This window comes from Lissotriton helveticus, chromosome 7 (genome assembly GCF_964261635.1).
Source record: "Lissotriton helveticus chromosome 7, aLisHel1.1, whole genome shotgun sequence".
In the NCBI taxonomy this organism is placed as follows: Eukaryota; Metazoa; Chordata; class Amphibia; order Caudata; family Salamandridae; genus Lissotriton; species Lissotriton helveticus.
Window position 1 is genome coordinate 843,045,417 of NC_136068.1, and position 22,324 is coordinate 843,067,740.

Here is a 22,324-nt window from a genome sequence, read left to right on the forward strand (position 1 = left end):
GCAAAGCATAGGGGATTTTGAGCTCCCGGAGGCGGGCCTTGGCCACCAGGAAAGACTGCCGCCGTTGCTGCACCTGTCTCGTATAATCTGGGAATATCAGTATGCGCAAGTTATCAAATAGCAACGGCTCCTTGGCTAGGGCCTGTTTCAGGATAACATCCTGATCATGATAATTGAGAAGTCTAGCAATGATAGGCTTTGGGCGGGCTCCCGGAGGGGGCTTCTGCATCAGGGCCCAATGTGCACGTTCCACCACAAAGCATCTCAACAGCTCCCCAGCGGGAAGCCAGCCCTCAAGCTGTGAGAAACCGCTCCATGTTGCCACCCTCGCAGCCCTCCGGGAAGCCCACGAAGCACAAGTTGTTGCGACGCGCTCTCCCTTACGCATCTTCCACCCTCAATGCTAGGCCCCGTTGTGCTGTCCCGAGAGATGATATATTTTGCTGCAACATAGTGACCGCATCCTCCACTTCCGAGACCCTCGTCTCCGTCTCTGTGATACGGGCAACAGCGTTCCGCAAGTCTTAGCGCAACAGCATTACATCTGAGCCAACCGCCCCGATTTTTACCTCTAGGGCGTCCCTGGACTGCGTGATGGCTGCCATGAGGGCAGCATTGTCCGGCACCATGCTCGAGGACCCCCCAGTCGCCGCTGCCTGGGATCCCTGACCCATGAATTTATCAATAGTGCTCTGCTAAGTCGGGCCGCCACCCGTCTTGTCCCTCGTCATGATGGCCCTCTCACTCCGCCAAACAAAAGGCAGAGGTCACCACCAATCACAGCACCCTGTTACAGGTGAGCAAGCAGATCGCAGTCAAGTAGAGGCCGGCAATACGTATCGCCTCGACCCCTGCCGCCCCACTCTCAGCAGCTCCAGGGACTCGACAATCTACCACACGGCTGATCTGGCGGAGTCCTGAAAAGTACACTCCATTCCATGCGGCCCAATGACACACCAGCAGGGACTCCCAGCAGGACCCCTTGGAGGCAACCCTAGCGCACACTCCCCCCTCCCCCTTGCATCCCAGCCAGATCACCGAACCCCCAGCAGATAGATACAGGAAGAAATGGGAGGGGGCGGCGAAGTTGAAGCCCAAAGACGAGGAAGGAGGCGCGGGCCCCAGTCAAGGCCCCAAATGCTGTAGTGGGATTCCCTCACAGCCCAGGCCCAGCCTGACCCCCACCACTCAAAGAGGCAATGGGACTACGGCCAGCTCACCGTGCCGTGCACTCCCCGCAGCACCTCAACACCGTGCCCCTATATGGCCGCCAAGCCACACACAGGAGTCTTCAACACCAGAGGGCTGCCCGCCCCATGCGGTATCCACAGCACAGCACAGCCCGGCCAGTCGCCGGTCAACGGTATCCGATATATAATGTAGGAGGGGGGAGATAACAAAGCAATGGGCATGAGCCCCACCAGAACGCTGGTGGGCTGCCTCTCGGAGTCCCCCTCGCCCTCAAGCCCTTAGGGTCCCACTCGATGAGGCTTATCTGTGCACTCCCCCTGCCCCCCAACCCCTGCGGCCCGACAAGACCGCCGAACCACCAGCCAACATGCGCAGATATTTGGGGAGTGGAAGAGAGAGAGAAGAGGCACGGGGTCCCAGGGAAGAAGGGGGGTGCGGGCCACCGTCGGGCTTTTTCTCCAGAGGACACACAATTACTTACAGGTCCCAGCTGCCCGCTGGGACAAGAGGGCTCCAGACGTTGCATCAAGCACCTACACCTGGAATATCCGGCTGGGTCGCTGCTATGCAAGACACGGGACCAAAATGGTGGCTGGCCGACCGCACCACATCCCCTCCCTATTCACCGCGGCCCGAAATGGCTGCCACACCACATCTCCGCAGGAGATCTCAGGGCCAGGGGCAGTCCACCTTCGAGAGAGGATCTCCGCTCTGCCAGCGCCATCCGGGACCCCAGCGACCTCCCTAGGGCGGTCCGCCAACACCGCTGCAACACCGCTGATCCTTTTAACTGCGTTTTTGTTTTTACTGTAATGATTTTAAAATATCAATTCAACACTCATCTGTAAGTGTATATTTTCCCTCTGGGTGATGAACACTATAAGAACAAATAGTATAACCTTTGTGTGAGTCAGCTTCAAAAAAAATTACATAAATCAGATAACATTTAGCCTAGGCACTTGATGACACTATAGCCAGCTGTTGATGAGACCTGCAGGCCTTCTCTAAAAGGGAGATGATATCTGGTGAAGCTTGTTGTGAGGCCAAACACTCTAATAACCTGCGGTGTGAAAGCTCATGATTGCGCTAGCGGTGTTGCCAAAGATCCCCACTTCAGTTGGCTAAGTCCCTGCAGCATGTGATCATATTAAATATTTGTTGGTGCTGGGTGCCCCCAGCTTCAGAGCATCCATGGCAAAACATAAATGAAATAAAACATAAATGAAATGCAAATGAGCTTCACTTTAGAAAAAAAGATATTGGATCCACTCTGCCTGGCTTTGCATGGGGTTTAGACATTTTGATCCAGGAAAACTCCTCTAGTCACCTCAGAGGGTAGTTAGGGGATTCCAAGACCAAGGACAAAATAGGCTTTCCAAAACTAGGGCAAGCACTGCTTCGATCCCTCGAACCCACACTTTTGGGGATGTCTTCAGCTCTCCTCTGGGAGGCTCTGGGCCCGTCCTCATGCCTAGTCTTGGCGGTCTGCAGCAACTGTACATCTGGAGCAGTGCACCACAAGTCCTCAGCAACAAACCAGTTTCAGTGCCATTTCTCTACAACCACCCAAGCCGACGGCCTCTTCTTGGGTGCTAGTGCGCAACAACAGGAGCTCATGGTGCCCACTCCTTCAGAGTTTAGTCGATCAGGGCTACCCCAGGAGTACGACAGCTCACTCCCTTCTGAGCCCAGGGAGAATCAGGGAGCTGAGGCATCAGCTCTGGAGAGAGTCCAATGGAGTCCAGCGATATGAATCAGGAGTGGGTGTACTCTGCGCTTTAATTGGAATGAAAAAACAAGGGGTCTCTCTTAAGGGTGTGACTTAAAAACATGTAAGCTAAAAATATGTGCTTAGCATAGTGTGACCTCTGACTGGTATTTTGCTGCTTCTGTCATTGCCTCCAGAAAGATAACACAACATGTAACATTACACCTCCAACAAGCCCGTACTATTGGCTTTGCCAGTGGTTGTTAGTTGTGTAAGATAAATAAGTAACAAATATGGCTTCGTAGTATAGAATATTGAAAATGCTTCTGTTTTGAAATGAAGGGACTGTGAAAGAATTAAAACGAGTCTCTTCGAAAGTACCTTAAAGGTAGTGAAGGGTGGTGCTGCTGCAGAGTTAGGATTTATTGTTTCACCCTGAGGGTGAGGGCAAAAATGAGGAGCCCGATAGAGACACGTCCTGCCGACCCCCGGCAGGACCCGGCCCAATTAAAGCCCTGGGTGTACTTCAGGATTCTGACAGGGGACTAACAAAAGAGTTGGTCCTTCTTCTTTCTTCCAATTCTCCTTATCAGTTTCATGGTCCATACATAGGAGTTCTAAAGGGAGATGAAGAATTCTATCACTGGTTGACTTTCACCTAGTCTAGTATTGCCACATCATCTCTCCACTTAGAATTCCCAATGACAGGTGTCAGCCTACTGACCGCCCTAACCTAAACAGCATGCTGGGAATGGTTCAAGTTGGCAAAACATTCCAACATACACTCATATTAGATCTGCTGTGTTGTCTCTGCACCATCTCCTCGTCCCCTTCTCTCAGATATCAAAGGGGCCTCCTACGCGTGCTCCCATTCTCCTGAGAACCACTGGAAAAATGGGTCTGCCCACTCTCTATTGCTCAGGCTGGGAACGACCCAGCACAAATTAACTAAGAGATGGTGCCAATAGTCTCCGAAATACATAACCATATCCGGGGCATATTATCAAGACAGGCGATAAAATTATCGCCGTTTTAACGGCAGAAAACTGCAGCTAAAACTGCGATAATGGGCTTGATAATATGCTCTATGGAATTCCAATAGAATTCTATGTTAAATGTGAAGGACATCTAACATGGGCTTCAATTGGAATTCCATAGAGCATATTATCAAGCCCATTATCGCCGTTTTAGCTGCAGTTTTCTGCCGCTAAAACGGCGTGATAATATGCCCCCATATCCTTTCCTTCAGTAGCAAGGTTAATCCCTGTGGGAATGGGCCTATTGCCCACAGAGCCTCTGATCTGCCAGCTGAGGAGCACAGCACTTGCAGCCACCTAGCCAGACACTGAAGAGTGAAGTACATTAGCAGGAGACTAAGTATAATATACTTCGTACACAAACATGAAACACATTAGCTAGAGTAAATTGACCTTTGATCTGTTCCAGAGCCACACAAATGTATATAAAGAATTGAATAAGTACCACGTAAGGTTTACAATCTTACACATTTTAAATTTAAACTGCACGATGTAAGAAATCATTTAACCAAAAGGGAAGGTCCATTGCCAACATGCACATAGTGTACCATTGCATACACTACATCTGCCTAGATAGGGCTTCACGGGGACAAGTTCAGCTTCACAGGACTTTCTGCTGCCTCATATGCCCTCTTGTTCCCAGCATTAACCAGGGTTGGGTGTGTTATGTTAGAAAATACCTTCATGGTACAAAAATTACCTCCGAATGGCATAAATGGACACTGCATTCCAGGAATGGCAAAAATATGCCAGTAATTGTCACCAAGCACAAGGAGCGTGGGCAAGTACTCATTTTATAACATTTTATCAGTCTTGATCACTTTTCATGATAATGTTTAATGTCCAAATACAAAAGTGCATTCCCAAGTAGAGTAATATTTCTTAATATTCAGTGTTCGGGGAACATACCTGGCATGGTGTTGTCCATGACAAAGGCAATGCAGCCCCCCACAAACATTTCTGTTGTTAGAAGCACTGTTAAAATTTGGTCAATTTCTGTCACACCTGAAAGAAAAAGTAAAACGGAAGATTACAATAGAGGATCTTTTACATGCTATGCATGAAAAACGTACTCATACTATCAAACCGATGTCAAACAATTTGTATGTATGCAGTCATTGCTTGGATAGGTCTTCAGGCATTCTATGCTAGTACCCTTGAGTTGGGGACAGGTTGTCAACAAACAGTTAGTGATTCCCCCATGTTTATACCTTCATTAGGTTTCATTATTGCCATTTTCTCAAGTGTAAATTGAAAAAGAATATAGGGCCATATGTGCTATTTGCTGGTTGCAAAATACTGGTTGCAATTGGAGAACAGTATATTTGTGACCACTTAAGAACTTTAAGCACCAACCTATGTGGTAATAGGTTGGTTCTTAAAATTCCAAATCGCAGTGGGTCCAAATCCGGCCCACTTTGTGCATATTATTGAGGTAGGTCGCAAATTCCGACTGACTGCGATTGGAGGCCATCACAGCGAGGGTGACCTGCTGAGGGCCGCATACCACCATGTCTGTGATTACTTTTTAATAAAGTCATTATTTTAAAAATATTTCTCGTTTTCCTTAAAGGACACTGTGTTCACAATGAATAGTTTATATATTTACATTGTTGTTTATTTAAGAGGAGGCATTGATCTCGTGGCTCATTAACAAAAGGGAAGGGGTGCTAAGGTGTCCCCCTTCCCTTTTATGAATGGGTTACCACATCCTTTGAGGTGTTGGCAAAATATCAATGCTTTGCAACCAGATTTCAGTGGCAAACATTGATATATTAGATATAGTTTCTGTATTTGGAAAGAATGCCTACAACTCGAGTGTTCCATATGCAGAATCCGTTTACATTTGGAATGCCATTTTAAGAGTGGGAACACTTTACAATTCCAAAAATCGGAGTAGTACATAAGGAAAGCATTTCAACGGTTGCAAAAGGACAGGATATTCACAATGTTTCTGGCGGAGTATCTTATCCTCTAAACTTTAAATAAGGCCTGTAGTCACTCTCTATATATGTAATACATCCATCCTGTCCGCATATCTAGACAAGGGCCCCAATACCACAACACGGCAGTGATAAGCTCCATGGAAGGGGGAAACACTCCGATAGAACTGAGCACTGTAACTTTCTCTTCTTAAATGCCATTAAGTACAAGGGATGGAGGAAGATTGGCGGTACAAGCAGCAAGGCCTTTGAATGACCCCAGGGTTTAGTTGGAGCAGGGGGAGAGACATGCAGCTTTTAAAGCAGGCTGAACGTGGGCTTTTATCAAATGACATTCAAGAAAATGACCTGGTGTAATTGTCACTAAACTCATCAGATGAGATTACTGCTTTACTGCAAACTGACACTTGCATTCTGCTTTCCTTTAGTTTATGACCAAGACCACAGATCACTTTGGTATCGAACTGCACTAATAAACAGAAGCCTTTCACATCCACACCTCAGCAGGGAGCATTACAATCTACCCCCCAACACTTCCAAAGTAAAAGAGGGCCATGTTATCCAAGACCTGGAGCAGAATGCGACGTCAGCATCCTACGCGGATCTCAAACCAACAGAAAAACCGGAGCCTACCACTTTGCAGAGCACACAGATGTTAAAGACGAAGATATAATAATTAACACATAAGTATTCTTGCATTAGTATTTTAACTCTAGAATATACGTTCACCAAAACAAAAGATTGTAATTTTTTATTTAAATGTAGAACAAACAAGCGAGACCTACCTGTGTTAATGACATTTGGGTTTGCATCCAGGTAGCTTGGTAAAGTTAAACCAAAAAACATTGAAAATCCCAAAACAAAGAGATTTCGAGATGAATTCATGTCAACAAACTGCAGATTGGAAAGACCAATAGCTGTTATCATCCCTGCAGAGAAAACAAATGCGAAAATGTGAAGTGTCAATCAAATTCCAGGCAAAGCGTAGGGTGGTTAAACTGCGCGGACAGCCCAGTATTATTTAGATGCCTGTGACTTCCTTCGATGATTGTCACCTGTACATAGTGATTTTACTTTGGGCAGACAGGGAGCATGCTTTACAATCATTGCAAGGCATGGAAATGCCACTTGACTCACCCACACGTATGTGCTTGAGTGAATTTGTTATTACTAATCTAGATGTTTGCCCACTTTAGTAACACAGTCAGAGCTCCTTTAGGTACAGCAGACTTCTGCACCCAAATGCTCTGTGCATTGTAGAGCTATGTACAATACATCCGCCCCTACCTTGGAATGATACCTCTCAGCTCCACTCAATAGTGTGTTTTCACTGGTGCTAAGCATTATGCAACCTGATTATTATAAAACATATCTCAGTATCAAATATCTCAATGCATCATTACGCATGGTGGCCATGGATGTTGTTAGATCTGGGGGTCTCTAATTGGCAGAGGTAAGTACCTTAGACCAAGTAGGGACCCTTGCTTCTAGTCAGGATGAAGGCATACACACAGTAGATAACCCCTGCTCACCCCCTAGGTAGCTTGGCACGAGCAGACAGGCTTATCCCTAAGGCAATGTGTATAATAAATGCACTTAACACAACAATGATCCCCAATCTACCACAAACTGAGACCACACAGGTAAGTATATATAAAAAATATAACTTTATCTAGTTGCAGCAGTAAAAATCAACAGTGCACGATAGTTGCTTCTTCAGGAAAATGTTGCACTTAATCTTGATGGTTACTTATCTTATTAGGAAGTTCATTTAAAAAAAAAAAAACAGTCTCAAGTCTCTTGTAAATCCGTATTAAAGCTAATAATACTGACTTATTGCGTCATCAGCTCTTTAAACGACTGCCCAAGTAATGCCCGCGTGTAATTCACCTCGAGAATCAGCCCGTCAATTACTGCGCCCCAGCAATGCGGGCACGCCTCACCACTGACTTCGGGCGCACCGCGCCGAACAGAACAGACTTGCTCCCAGCCCCTGCCGGTCCCAGCAGCCCTCCGCCCGCTCTCAGATCCTCGGGGAGCGGCTGGGAGCTAGCTCGGCGCTCCGAGCAGGGACAGACAGGCCAGGGGCAGGGGGGCACTCACGGCGCTCCCTCGGCGAGGTCGGGTCAATCTTCCCCGGCTTCGGCACTGAAAACACGGCTCTCCTGAAGGTCCCGATGACGTGGACCAATCCGGTCGCGGCTCCCAGACAAGCCTCCGCAGATGCCCGGGAGTCATCCAATGATAGCGCGGCTCCCGGGACAAGCCCTCAACGCTGCGGACGCCGGCAGCCAATCAGGACACGACCTCGATAATAACGCGGTGGCGCTAGGCCAATCCTAGCGCGGCGTTTGCTGAGGGGGCTCGTTCTTTCGACCAATGGGAGCGCGGCGGCTTCGTTCTTCGGCCCCGCAGCTCCGACCAGGGACGGCAACCTTTGAAGGGTGTTTCTGGCCCCGGGAAGCGGCGGTGAACAGGCGGCAGATGATTTTTGAGGGCGCAGGTCACAGCAAGACCGCCCTCATGGCCACACAACCTTTTTAGAGCAGAACTCACGAGGGGAGACACCACGGACCTCCGACCCTCGCTGAGTATGTGCCGATGAGCACATCGATCTCCGCCCACGCTCAGCAGTTGGTCATAAAGCACGCACCAGGCCAAAACATCACAATCTTCACAGCGTCTTGGAGTTTCCTTAGGAACCTTTTAACCCTGGGTTCCAGGAACAGGAGGCCAGCTCTTCTCAGGCCCTTGGAGATTCAGTTGAAGACACAGCACACAGCAGAGTCTTTTTAATTCAAGTAAGCAGGGGCACAGCACACAGCAAAGTCCCTCTTCTCCTCAGCTTCAGTTGGTCAGCAGAACAGGTCAGCCCTTAGAGCACACAGCAAGGCAATCTTCCTTTAGTTCTTCAGCAGTCCTTCTTCCAGCAGAGGTTCCTCTTGATTTTAGAATCTAATTTTCTGTTGTCAGGGGTCCTTCTCTTATACCCCAAAAAGTCTTTGAAGTTCTTTGAAGTCTTTGTGCAAGTGGGCCCTGAGCCCGGTCTAAACCAGTTCTGGGTGTTGCTGGAGCACTGGGGCTTTCCTGGCTTCCTTCTTTCTTTCAGTATCAGGGACAGAGGTGACAGTCGCCCAGCGGGAGGTGGAGCCAGCATTGTGGTCAGGCAGGCACAGCCCTATTCACTCCCAGGTGCTATCTCCTCCCACTTCCCTTGCAGCAGATGCAGCCTTTCATTACGGGCTGACTCAGACAACCTCCTGGGGGCTCTGCAGCCCCTGTCACCCTCAAACCAGACAGTCAATCCACAAGCAGGCCCAGGCACACAGAAAGGTTAGACAAGAGAACAGCCACTTTCTAAAAGTACTATTCTCAAACACAGAATTTAAAAACCACCCTTCCTAAAAGATGTGTTATTAAATTCTGAGTTCAGGGATATCAATCACTTATGTCCCATCCTGTTCCTATGAGAAGATAGGCTGGTATCCATTGGGACCAGCCTCCCCCATGTTATTCTATGGAGCAAGATAACCTTACAGCAGTGAGCACACAAAATGGCTGCTGCTCACTACCAGAGCATGTGACCTGCACTAGTACATGCTCTACCTTACCCATACACTGCACCCTGCCCAGGGGGGTACCTGGAGCCTTCCATAGGGGTGACTGATGTGCACAGACAGGGAAGGGTTAGGCCCAGCCAGTGGGGACACTGGCCAGGCGGACATGGCAGTCCACTGACTGCACCCAGGCACTGCGCTGGCAGGCCTGAGACACCATTTTAGGGCTACTCAGGTGGGTGGCGCAATCTGCGCTGCAGGCCCACTAGTAGCATCTGTCATCACCAGCCCTGGCACACACCGTGCACTTTACTAGGGACTTCATGGTGAAACAAATATGTCAATCAGGTATACCCAATCAATATGACAATTTACATAGGGAGCACTTACACTCTGGCACTGATCAGCAGTGGCAGAGTGTCCAAAGCATCTAAACTAGCAAAAACGAAATCCAGCACAGCATCAAAAATACAGGAGACAGAGGCAAAAAGATGGGGGAAACCACGCCAAGGGTGTCCGGTCTAACAGATGTCAATTCACTAAAATGCCAGAGGTGACGAGAGGAACATCACATGCCCTTTGATCTTCACTTTCATTTACATACACATATTCACACATATTTACACTCTACTTAGGTATGCAACACACATTCCCTAATACATACTCTCCAGCAAGCATGCAAACAACATACATTTAAAATAATGTTTTTATAACTTACCTCATCTGTCGGAAAAAGTAATTTTCCAGGTATTTGTACTCCATTTGTATACCCCAATAGTGAATAAAGTAACATTATTCACTATTAGTATAAAAATATTGACAGAAAAAAGTGAGAGCAGGGGCCCAACCGATGTCCATAAGGACAAGATACCCCTCCGTTCCTGGTTGCAAAGGGCAAGCCAGGGCAAGAGCGACCCCTGGTGAACCCTAAATGAAATTTATATTGGTAGCAATTTTTTTGTGTACTGTCCTATTCAAACATGGCGTACAGCCATGTTAGAATGGTAACTTGAAAACAGACAAAATTGTACACTAAGCACGAAAGACAAAGTGGGCAGCCTAGCAGCATGTTGCTTAAATAATTAAATAAAACAAATGAAGCAGTTAGCAGGATGGCAAGCAGGACAGGAAGCATCAAGGAGGGTAAAGACTATGTGCTGGCAAATGGGGGTGAAAAAAGGAGAAAAAAGATGTGAGAGCAAGGAAGCAAATGCACCCCATGGAATGCTGAATAACAAAAAATAAGAGTCCCTTCAAGTATTCTGTGAAAGGGTACCACTCATCCATTAAGAACACTGTGAGGAGACTGAAATGTTCCTGGCTGTGACGAACACAATAGGCGGAAAAGTTGTCAAATCAAGAGAAGACAAATGAGTTAGACAACAAAGCTATGAACATTACAAAGTGCACCACAATCAATATATCTGAAAATGAAGCTAACGTGACTGTTAAGAGGACAACGAGTCACCTTTTGTACAGTTAGCTGGGATCTGCTCCACTTTTATGGTGGCTATAATGAAGACTAAATAAACACTGCTCTGATTTTGTCAAAGTTGGCCTAAAAGAGATGTTTTCACTTCAAAGAGCCACTGGAGCAGATAACCAAGTTCAAAGTGAAGGAGGAAGCAGAACATAAGGGAGAAAGCAAGTACAATACATCACTCATTCGGAGTGCTCAAAGAACAAGAAACAAGTTGTTCCCTCAATATAAGCAATGTCAGCTGTGGAAGGATACAAGTTGACCAATGAGAACACTATAAGACAGAAATTCTCATGTGAAAACCAAACACAAGAAAAAAGGATGAAAATCATTGACTTAAGAGGAGACAACTGGAGATAGACAACAAAAGTAACCCAACCGTGAGCAAAATGCTAACCCAAAACCCCCTTTATGTATCTTAGAAACAGTAGGTCTGGTCAACAGACTGCTAAAGATTTGTAGCAGAGACATACAAAGCCAAACCAAGCAGTGTTACCTTATTTTGACATCATCATATATTTTTTCATTTATCGGTTTGTAGGTTTAAACCCATTTTAGCATATAAGCGGTGTTATCCCTTATTGTTTGTTTGAATCTGTTGTATTGTTTTTCCAATGGTCTTTAGCAGATGCATTACTTACATTCATAATTGTAACAATTATAGTACAAAGCATCGAGGACAATATGAATCACATACATTCAATTTAATCAATTTGCTATGTCATGTCATATAATGCGATAACACAGATAGCCATACATGGTAATTGCCATTGGTGAACACTGGCAGGTGTTACATTTACAGCTTACTTTAGCAACAGATTTACACAGTTTCATCGCAAGGTAACAGTTTGTCACTTATATTTTATTTCTGGCTACCAGATAATAAGATGTGTTTTTATACTGTTGGAGAACAGCATTAATATTCTGGCAGTCATTCTCAGCTCTCTTGTGCTAAGCGCTGCATATTGGTGCATGTGGACTAGGGCTACAGCTCCCACTAATAGCGTACCCCCCTGAAAAGTCAGGTAATCGATAGTGTCACTACCAAGAAAGTCATGTACTGGTGGTGCCCCCCTAAGCAATAGGCTCTGCGTTGTGCACTCCCATCTGTCCCTCGTCTGCGCTCATGATCGATTAAGCTAGATATAAGTCCGGTGCCATGTCAGTATGTGCGGTGTATATCTCTTATTGCATAGAAGTGTTTTACATCACTTTGATCTCTTCTGGTATAGAAGTATTTCATAGTCTTGTAATCCCTTTAGTATACAAGTAATCCCCTCCCCTTTAAGTTCTTAGGGTGTAGAAGCATTGTATATCACTTTAATACTGTCAGTACTCAAAAAAGAACTAGCTTCAAAGGTTGTGCCTCAGACTACACAGGGTTGAAGGTGCACAGGAGAACCTGGGGTACATCCCAGAATGGGAAGCAGTGGCGGCAGGTGACCTATAAAAGTAGTGGGGCATAATCATTTGGTTGAATACCAGTGAACAAGCCTAACTTCTTCTCGGCGGGTTCGAGATGGGGGGAGGTGGGGTTCGCTCATACTCACATGCACTGAGTCTTACTCTCATTCAGTCTCACTTAGTCTTATTCACTTACTCTCATTCGCACTTGCACTCCCTTTTTTACTCAGTCGCTCACTCATGAAGTCTCACTCGTTCTAAATCTGACCTGCTCAGTCGCTCTCATTCTCGCTTAGTCTCACTCATTCTCACTCGCTCAAAGTTACTCTGTCACTCCTATCTGCTGAATCCCTCAGACTGTGGCTTCCTCAGCCTCTCTTTGACTCACTCAATCTCACACACAGTAATACTCAGTTATGTTCACTGTTATTCTTCCTCACTCACTGTTGTTCATGCTCAATCATTCTCATACTTCCTATCACTAATACTCACTCAGACTCCCTCCTTCACTGGCTCTCACCTTCTCTCACACACACACACACACATACACAAACCCATAGATCCACATACAAGCTCCCACATGCACACGCTCACTCACAGGCACACATTCTCGCCCAAACACCTTCAACATTTAAATGCTTTTTACTTACCTTACGGGACCTTACCACAGGTCCCGTTTGGACTCCTGCTCTTTTCTGCTTCGAGCACTGGAGCATGAAACTGAAATTCACTGTGTGACTAGCTGGCAAAGGGTAGCGTGACAGGGTGATTGTCATGTGTCCATGGGCACTGCACGGCTTAAGTCTGCCGCACCCATGGTTACCTTTAGCTGTAACGCTTTAGCACGTTACAGATGGAGGATTAAAGCATCCCATATGGAGGAGGCTCTGAGGTGTGCCAGGGCCCAGTGACCAGGGCTGTGATTTCATCAGCCCTGGATAATCTCTGTTGGCTGGTGAAGGCACCTTCACAAGCCTATTCCATCCATGAGACAGCGTCACAAGAAGCTACCTCAGGCTCTTGCTGGACTGTGGGTTTATTATTATACCAAGAGTGGATAATAAACTATTATTCAGTCTTGGTATAATAAATTGCACCAGCTAAAATCTTTAAAAAATATATTAACCAGGTATTGGCCAAATTTAACACCACTCAGCTCTGTCTGTATCCTTCACAGAATGGATTCCCGAGTGGTCATAGTATCGAATTGGCCCTGGTTGCCGCAGCAGGTTATTTCTATTGCCAGGAGGACCAAGGTGGCAAGGTTATCTTGGTAATGCTAGATCTGTCAGCAGCATTTTATATGGTATCCCCCATCCCGCTTGGTGCAAAGATTGTGCCAGGCGGGATTGAGGGATACCGCTCGGGATCTACAGGGTTCCTTTCTTACAAATAGGACCCGGACCATCAGCTGTGGTGACTTCAGGGCAGAACTGTTTCAGTTCCCCTGTGGGGTCCCGCATAGGTCTTCCCTCAGCCCCACCTTGTTCATTCTTTATGTGGCCCACTAGCAAAACTGGTGCGGTCATTCAGCTTTCATGTTCTGTCCTAGGCAGATGACACCCAGATTATCGTCTCGATATCTGACAATATGCTATCAGTGGCAGATAAATTCCAAATCTGTATGATATATATCAGCATCTGAATGAAGGAGATCTGTCTGAAAAGACAGAGAGCCTGGTATTTGTGGCACAACATTCGGTGTGGTCAGAGCTGTGGTGGCTAGAGACAAGTGGCCCCTTACCTACTCCAGTTGTCTCCGCTGAAAACCTAGGAGTAATTTTTGACAAAGATCTTACCTTCAATAAAGTGCGCTGTATGGTCCATCAGGTGCTGCACCTCCAGGGGCTGTTACCCCTGAGGTCAGTATTTCACTGATACTCTCCCTAGAGATAGCTGAGATCTTCCAGTCTGAGGAAGATGAACACCCCTAGGTTCTGGAAGGCCAGACGGGGTGGTCACACCTTTTCTGTAGCAGCGGCTAAATTGTGGAACACACTGCCAATTCACATTGCTAGTTTAATATTTCATATGGCCTTCTGTAAATATTTGAAAACTTGACTATTCTCCCTTCCGTGACCTTAGCCTCTTTCGCCAGCTTTTTCTCCGGTGGTTGCGATTTGATGCTGATAGGAATAATGCGCTCAATATAATTTTAATACAAATAATACAATCAGGCCAGAAAACAAGTAGAGCTTTGCCCTGAAGCCCATAAGGATGAGTCTCCACTGATGGGAAGGTAACATGGAATTTATGGCTACCTGGGAGAGGGAGGTTGGGGAAGCATGCATGCAAGCATTGATGTAATTCCACTCCAAGATGGCAAGTTTCACTGTGTAGGGAATAGAGGTCATATCTATCCAAATGGCGACCATACTCCTTTTCTGGCTCATGGTGGGCAGAACAATATAAGAAGGCTGCACTTCCAGATTTATATTGCTTGGCAACTGAGCGCGTTGGTGGCCTCCCTAACTCTTTGTTCTACTTTACACCAGGATTTGCCTCTGTTGCAGTTTTGCTGTTTTCTTGCATTTCTGCAGGTATTGGTTTGCTGTTGCAAGAATTTCTCTGGACCAGTTCACAATACTGGCAGGAAAAACATTACAATAACCGGTTTCATGTCGCATTACCTTTATTTCCTTCATCTTTACCCTATTCATTACTTCTGAAGTGAACCCTTACTCAAAGATAGGAAACATCAGGAGCGCTAAAATGCCAGCCTCATTGTTAGATTTGGAGGTCTCTAGTTGGCACAGGTAGGTGACAAATAGGGACCCTTGCCTCTAGTCAGGATAAGGGGATTACACTCCTAAAATAACCCCTGCTCACCCCCTTGGTAGCTTGGCACTAGCAGACAGGCTTATCTCAGAGGCAGTGTGTAAAGCATTTGTGACCACATACAGTAACCCAGTGACAACACTACAAATGGACCCCACACAAGGTTTTACATAAAAAATAAGTATACTTTATATAGAGTTACCACAAGACCATAAATGACAAAAACACACAATGCTGTTACTTTAAGATGATAGATTTAGCTTAGTTTAGTTCAGTTCTTAAGCTGTGACACTTTGCATCAATGTACCTTAGGTTGCATTGCGCTTCCACGACAAGCAATGTCGCAGCGAGGGAAATGCGGCAAAGTTCAAGTACAAAGAAATAAAGACGTGAAGATCTTCCAGATGTGGAATGCTTCTCCGGGGATGTGAAAGTTCTCGGTTCGATGCGTGGACTGCAGCGGCAACACCCTGATTCAGCGATGCGATGGCAACAGTTCCAACTGCGACACTCTTCTCCCACGATGAGTGAAGCTTCCACGCAATGCGACAACTACAGGGGCGACATCCACGATGCGACAGCAGCAGATCCGACGGTGGCGAGCTTCTACGGGATGCGAGGCGCTTCTTCGATGCGGTGCCACGCGACAGTTCCAGCGGCGACACCCTCCTTCGGAGTTGCAACGGCAGGCACAGCAACGGTGACACGGTCCGACCTCGTTGCAAGACTGTTCTCTCGATGCGGTGCAATGCGACAGTTCTAGCGGTGACACCCTCCTTCGGAATTGCTACGGCAGTCACAGCGATGGCGACACGCTTCTTCCTCGATGAGTCGCGCTTCCAGCTCCTTGCGACACGCAGTTCCTCAGAAGGCCCAAAACAGCAGCAGGAACTTCCAAAGAACTCTGGGGAGCTGGGGGGTGAAGTCTGTTGTCCCTGAGACTTCAGCAGGAGGCAAGCTCTTTTCCAAGACCTTGGAGATCCTTCACAAGTTGAAAGCAAAGTACACAAAGTTCCTTTCTCCTTCCTGTGGCAGCAAGACAACCACTGCAGACCAATCCCCCAAGCAGCACTTCAGCTTGGGAATAGTCTCTCCTCAGTTTCTTCAAGTTCCTCTCCTCAGTAAAGGTTTCTTCTTGTAGTCAAAAGTGATCTAATTTCTTGGGATCAGGGTCCCAATATTTATACCCCAAAATCCATTGTTCTCTGAGGGGAGAGGGGCCTTTGCCCAGTCCAAACCAGTTCTGAAGCACTCTGCTTACCAGACTTCTCGTTTTCTTTCACAGTGCAGGAAAGAAATATCAGACACCCCGCAGGAGGTGGAGCCAGCATTGTGGAAGGCAAGTACAGTCCTGGAGCACTTTGTTTACAGGACTCCTTCTCTTCTTTCAGTGTGCAGGGCAGATACATCAGCCGCTCCCCAGGTGGAGCCAGCATTGTGGAAGGCAGGCACAGCCCTCTTCAAGGATCAGGTGCAACTCCTCCCTCCCATCTAGATGCAGATCTCTCTATTCACCACTGGGCTGACTCATCCTGTCTCCCCCAGCCCTGTCACTCACAAAACCAGACAAAGCAATACACAACCTAGCAGAGGCAGGCTTGAAAGGTTAGGCAAGTTAATACCTACTTTCTAAAAGTGGTATTTGCAAACACAGAATGTTAAAACCAACTTCACTAAAACATGTATTTTATCATTCTGAGTTCAGACATACTAAACTCGAATTTCTACCATGTTCTGTGAGACAGTTATGATTATAAACATGTAATATTCTAACAGCCCATTCTGGCCCTTGGAGAGCAGGTAGCCTTGCAATAGTGAAAACGAAAATGGCTGTAATTCACTATTAGGACATGCTACATACACCAGGGCATGTCCTACCTTATACTTACAATGCACCATGCCCTTGGGCCTACTATAGGGGTGACTGATATGAAGAAAAGGGAAGGTTTAGGGACTGGCAAGTGGGTGCACTTGCCCAGTCAGTGTGGCAGTACCAGCCTGCACACAGGCTCTGCAAAGGCAGACCTTAGACACATTTTACAAGGCTAATTCTGTGGGTGGCACAACCGGTGCTGCAAGCCCACCACCAGCATTTGGATTTACACACCCTGGGCACACTCTGTGCACTAGACTAGGGTCTGACAAGTAAACCAAATAGCCAAACATTGAACCACTGATTAATAAATCAATTTACAATAGGGAGCACTTGCACTGTGGCACTGAATAGCAGTTGCACAGTGCCCAAAGCATCTAATACCAGCAAAAATACATGAGGCAACAGCAAAAATCGAAGGGAGACCCACGCCAATGGTGCCAGGTCTAACACTCATCTATCCTATACTGGCGCCATCATTGGGCTAGTATTTCCAGCATCCTCCTGTTTTGGTTTCTGTCTTGACTGATATGCAGAACTCACTGATAGAGACCTCTGCCTATCTTTGTCTTCAGTATGGGTGCCGGTGTTTTTCTCTGCCAGTTTGGGGGTGAATTAGAACTCCTTTGTGGAAGCAGCATGCTGGGGGAGTATTTTGAGTATTTTGAAGGGATCCCTGGCTGTATAGCCACTTCTGCTTGAATCGATGGGCTGGTTTCCGAAGATTACCAGAGGTAAGAGGAGTATCTCTCCTATACTTCCTTGTTCTTGACGAGGAAGTACGTCGATATGGAGATTGCGGGGTAATTAGGTTACAATGCAGATACGGAATTCGAAATAGAATCTGTTTTTTTGTAGTAAGCGTCTGTCTATTTAATTTGTGTGCCGGTTGGCATAATTTGGGTCCTTACCGGGCATGTGATCTCTCGTCTTTGCTTTTAGTTTTTGTAGACTTCTGATTTGCAGCCCGCATGATAGGAAGATGCTACAGCACAGGTGTGTACTTTTGCTTTGGCAGAGCGGTGTGGTGAGGAGGGCAACGGTTCCCAGGGGCAATACATTTGGCATGCACCATTAGGTAAGTTTGGGGGAGTTTAAAGAGTTTGGCTATTCTGCTGACCTTCGAGAAGCAAGTTATTTAGAGACTGCTTTTGATGAATGCTTTCAAAGGATTGCAATGTTCAACAGCTGAACCCTGTTTCTGTTAATCACATTAGGGAAACACTCACATAACAGGAGGTATGTTTCAACATCTTCTTTAAGTTCCTCGAGGACCTCTCACCTAAGAGGACAGGGCATGACAAGAGGAAGGATGAGGAAGAATGGATTAAGAGACTCATTTAACGTTGCATTCTTTGGAGAAGAACTCATTTGATAATAGTGTAAAGCTACACAATTTTAATGTGTTGAGTCTAGTTCTGATGGCAGTGAAGAATCTGCCTCTTACACTGACCAAAGGGGAAAGTATATTTCTCAAGACACGCTTCCAGACTTATTGGTAATGCGAAGGACAGTAAGGGATCTCCGGCTGCTGAGAACCCTAGTATTCTTAAGTGACATTGTTATGACATTTTCAGAAGGTGCTTGAAGCCACTGGGGTTTCAATTCATCAATGTGTGCTAGACGTAGCATTGCAAAAATGGAAAGATCTTGACAAGATTAATCTTCAAAATTTTCGCTACCCCTTGAAGGTATGGGATCTAAGTTGCCTGGTACAGTTCACGTGGAGTCAGAATTTGCCGGTCTTGTGGGTTTAGCGTCAGTGGCATAAGAAAGCGTCATTACGGAGCCAGCAGAAAATAACTTTTTTTCAATATCACACTTAGCACTACATTTTTATGGTGGATATACCTCACAAACTCTACTTTCAGATTTTATAGCCGAGTTCAGGATGGTAAAGAATGTTCTGATCTACTGGAATGAATGGAGAGAGAAGTGGATATTTTTATTGGACATTGTCGTTGATGTAGTGAGGGCATCAGGATTAGGGAGAGGTGACTCAGTTGCAAACTTTACCTGAAGGAATGGAAAATGGATGCTGCTCAAAAGTCTGCTGCACTCAAATGCCATTCAAAAGTTGCTGTCTTTTTTGTCATGAATCGATGACTGATTGCACCGTATGCTTAAAGAACAAAAGCACTCCTCTTCTTTTAGAAGGCACTGTTCCAAGTTCCAGAAATCATCTTTCAAGCATTCAGGATCAACATTGCCTGTTCAGAGGTTTGCCGTTTGTTCTGAGGTGAGGCCAGAGAATCTTCACAAAAGTAGTGGCTCTGATCGAGTCTCATCTCCATTTTCAAGGGACTACGGTATATGCATATCTGAATGATTGGTTAAATCATACTCCTTCAGAACTGCAGTAATCTATTTTTTGGAAGAGATTTAGTAAAACTTGAACAGTTTTGGGTTCATTCTGAAAATCCCAAAATGTCAGCTCCAGCCTTCATAGGTTATGGCTAACAAAAGGGGCCACATTCAAGAAGGGCTTAGGCAGAGTCTCCTTCCAGAAGCATTGAGCTTCAGCCCTTGCTTTCAAATCTGCTAGCCCTCCAAGAAGCACCAGCAAGGAAGTGTATGGAGGTCCATGCTCATATGAAGGCCTGCTCAGACGAGAGTCCCGTGCTCAACCATGCCACTGGAATCAAGCTATCCTGGCTGATGAGGGCTGATAGCCCGAAACCGTTCCTAGGATGCTTGTTTCCAGTCCAGGGAGGACCTGGCTTGGCAGTTCGGGCTGGACTGTTCCCATGATTTGCATATGGCTGGGTTCAAACTGGAATGGCATGGTGAGCAAAAAAACAATGGATTTAGGCCCAGATCTCTGTACTGGGGTGAATGTATGACATTGTTCTGCATTCTGTCCATCAACTGTTGTTTTTGAACATGTGTTTTTCTGCCAAGTTTCTTTTTTAGGTCTTTGGCTGCAAAACACGTCTTGTCTGTGGTAGATGTCTCCAAGCTCCTTTGGAATGTTTCTTTTTGTAGTTCACAATTGTCATCGAGTCTCTGAAGATTTAACTAAAATGATGGGAAACTCAGTTTATGGACTAAATTAAAAATTAATGAATGAATGTGCGTTGTACCTCCAAGTTTGCATTTATTTAGTCTCACATCAATAATAAATAACATCTAGAATTTTTTGTAACTTACTTCCAGTTACTGAAGCTAACCATATAATTACTTCGGCCACAAGAACAGCATTGCTACCAAGTTATTTCCACCACCACCACACAATTGTTAATTGTCTTAGCTCTGAAACAGGTGAAAGCTGACAAATTGTTTTGATATAAAACACTAACATAAATAAATAAATGACTAGATTGGCCACACAAACAATGCACAGTTCTCTACTGTGTGATTCAGTTGGTACAATGTATTTGAAATTTGTGAAACAGACTACATTGTAGAACGGCTTACCAAATAATGTGCAAAACATTCCTCCGAGTATAGGGTCAGGGATTGATGCAAAGAGAGCAGTGAACTTGCCCACAGTTCCTAAAACAAACATGATTCCAGCACCGTACTGCACCACTCTTCTACTGCCTACCTGAAAAAATAAAAATTGCTTATCAGAAACCAATATTACAATATTTGTGTTGCACAAGAGACATTCACCGTATACTTCTTATACATGTAAGCATTGGCAAAAAATAAAGATATGTCTCTATATTCTTAACTTAATTATCCTCTTTTTCTCTTTTCTTTTACTTTATATTGCAAATCACAGTCTTAATATAAGGTAGACGAAGAGTAAAGCACCCCATCAGTTGAAGCTTATCTATTTTTTAGTTTTGTAATAAGACCATCCATGTCTACAGAGCAGTTTGCTTTGAGTTTAGGTGTAATAGAATACCATAGATCAGAGATCAAGATACATGGAAGTCAAAGTATAGTAATGATCTCTTTGTAGTGACTAAGGCAGTAAATAGACATTGGAAAAAAAGTGGTCCCGTCCCATTTTGATGGCAGCAATGGCATTCCCAATGGAGGTGTCGCTGCAGAGTCTGTCATTGCAAGCAGCCTTTATCAGAGGTGATGCTGATACAATGCCATCCGACTGGCTGCCTAGGACAAAAACGTCACTCAAACACAATGTTCTTCGGTGTTCCTTTGGTTCAGGGTATCCATGGAGGTCCTCAACAGAAGTCTTCGAAAATAAATGTTCTCCCTGTGCAAAGAGAAGCCTCACTGTATGTGGTGGACGTCTGCTATGTGACTTCTGAAAGGACTCACACTTTACTAATCCATCCCCAGGGCTTACCTAAGTGATGACCATTCTGCCATGCCATCCTAGCATGACATACTTGCCGGACGTGATCTTTATACCACCAAATTAGCTCCAGCCTTGCAGCTGCGATCTGTGTTCTTAAAGCACGTCTGCAGTAATTGAGCAGTTGTTGAAAACACCAGTTGTTTGACTAAATGAACCCCTGGCCTTTCCAGTATTTTTTTTTTTTTTAATTTGTTTTTATTGTTGCATCAGGCGGATCATGGGTACAGGAGACAAAACAACTCGGGGGAGCGTCAACATTCCGCTCTTCCCGATATTCTGCAACTTTTTAATAGTCAGTTACATATCTTTGAGCATGACGAACTTGTTTTTCATTTTCACCCCAAACTCCCACCCGCCCCCCTGAACTCCTGAAAACGTCATCAACTGAAAGGCCTCCGTCGAAAGCCCCCCTTCCCACCCTCCCTTTCTCCCCCCCCCCCTCTGCAGCATATCATCCTTCCCCGCCACCCCCCCGACCCCCGAGCCTCCCTCCCCCTCTAAGTCATGACATAGAATATATACCATCCAGCTACCCGGATCTTCCGTAGACAACTATGCTGGGATCAGCGTCGAACGTGTGTCCCAGCTATCCTCCCTTCCACCCACCTTCCTCTCCGGACAGTCCTACTCCAGTCCGTGGTAGTGCCTCCACTTAGTCCATATTTTTCGAAATTTTCGTGGGCACCCTCTAGCTTTGTAGGTCACTCTTTCAGCCGCCATATACATATCTAGACCTCTCCTCCATTCCTCCAGGTCGGGTTTCCCAGGCGCCCCCCACATTCGTGCTATATCTCTTTTTGCTACTACCAAAGCCAGCTGCAGGAAAATGAGTAGGTATCTTGTAATGTCCACCTCCGTTGACAGTCCCAGAAGCGCCAGTTTTGGATCCCTAGGAATCTCCATCTCCAATACCATACTCAGTTCCCTAAGTACCTCGCCCCAATATTCCTGTATCACAGTGCAGCCCCAGATGATGTGGTAGAAGTCGCCTGTTTGGTGCTGGCATCGTATGCATGAGGTGTCGGTCACCCTCCCCATCCTGGAGAGCCTCACTCTGTCAAAGTAAGCCCGGTGAAGGAC

The 22,324-nt window shown here is 46.0% G+C and overlaps 1 protein-coding gene across 3 annotated transcripts in view; it reads right to left on the minus strand.

Moving 5' to 3' along the window:
* Positions 1-22,324, minus strand: part of SLC23A1 (solute carrier family 23 member 1) — a 447,395-nt gene that overhangs the window by 11,629 nt on the left and 413,442 nt on the right. For all 3 annotated transcript variants that reach the window (XM_078653352.1, XM_078653351.1, XM_078653350.1), the window contains 3 exons: positions 20,389-20,518; positions 6,665-6,808; positions 4,846-4,941 (listed from right to left, as the gene is read on the minus strand). In XM_078653352.1, the coding sequence (XP_078509478.1) occupies positions 4,846-4,941; positions 6,665-6,808; positions 20,389-20,518 (370 nt within the window). The remainder of the gene's footprint in view (positions 1-4,845; positions 4,942-6,664; positions 6,809-20,388; positions 20,519-22,324) is intronic.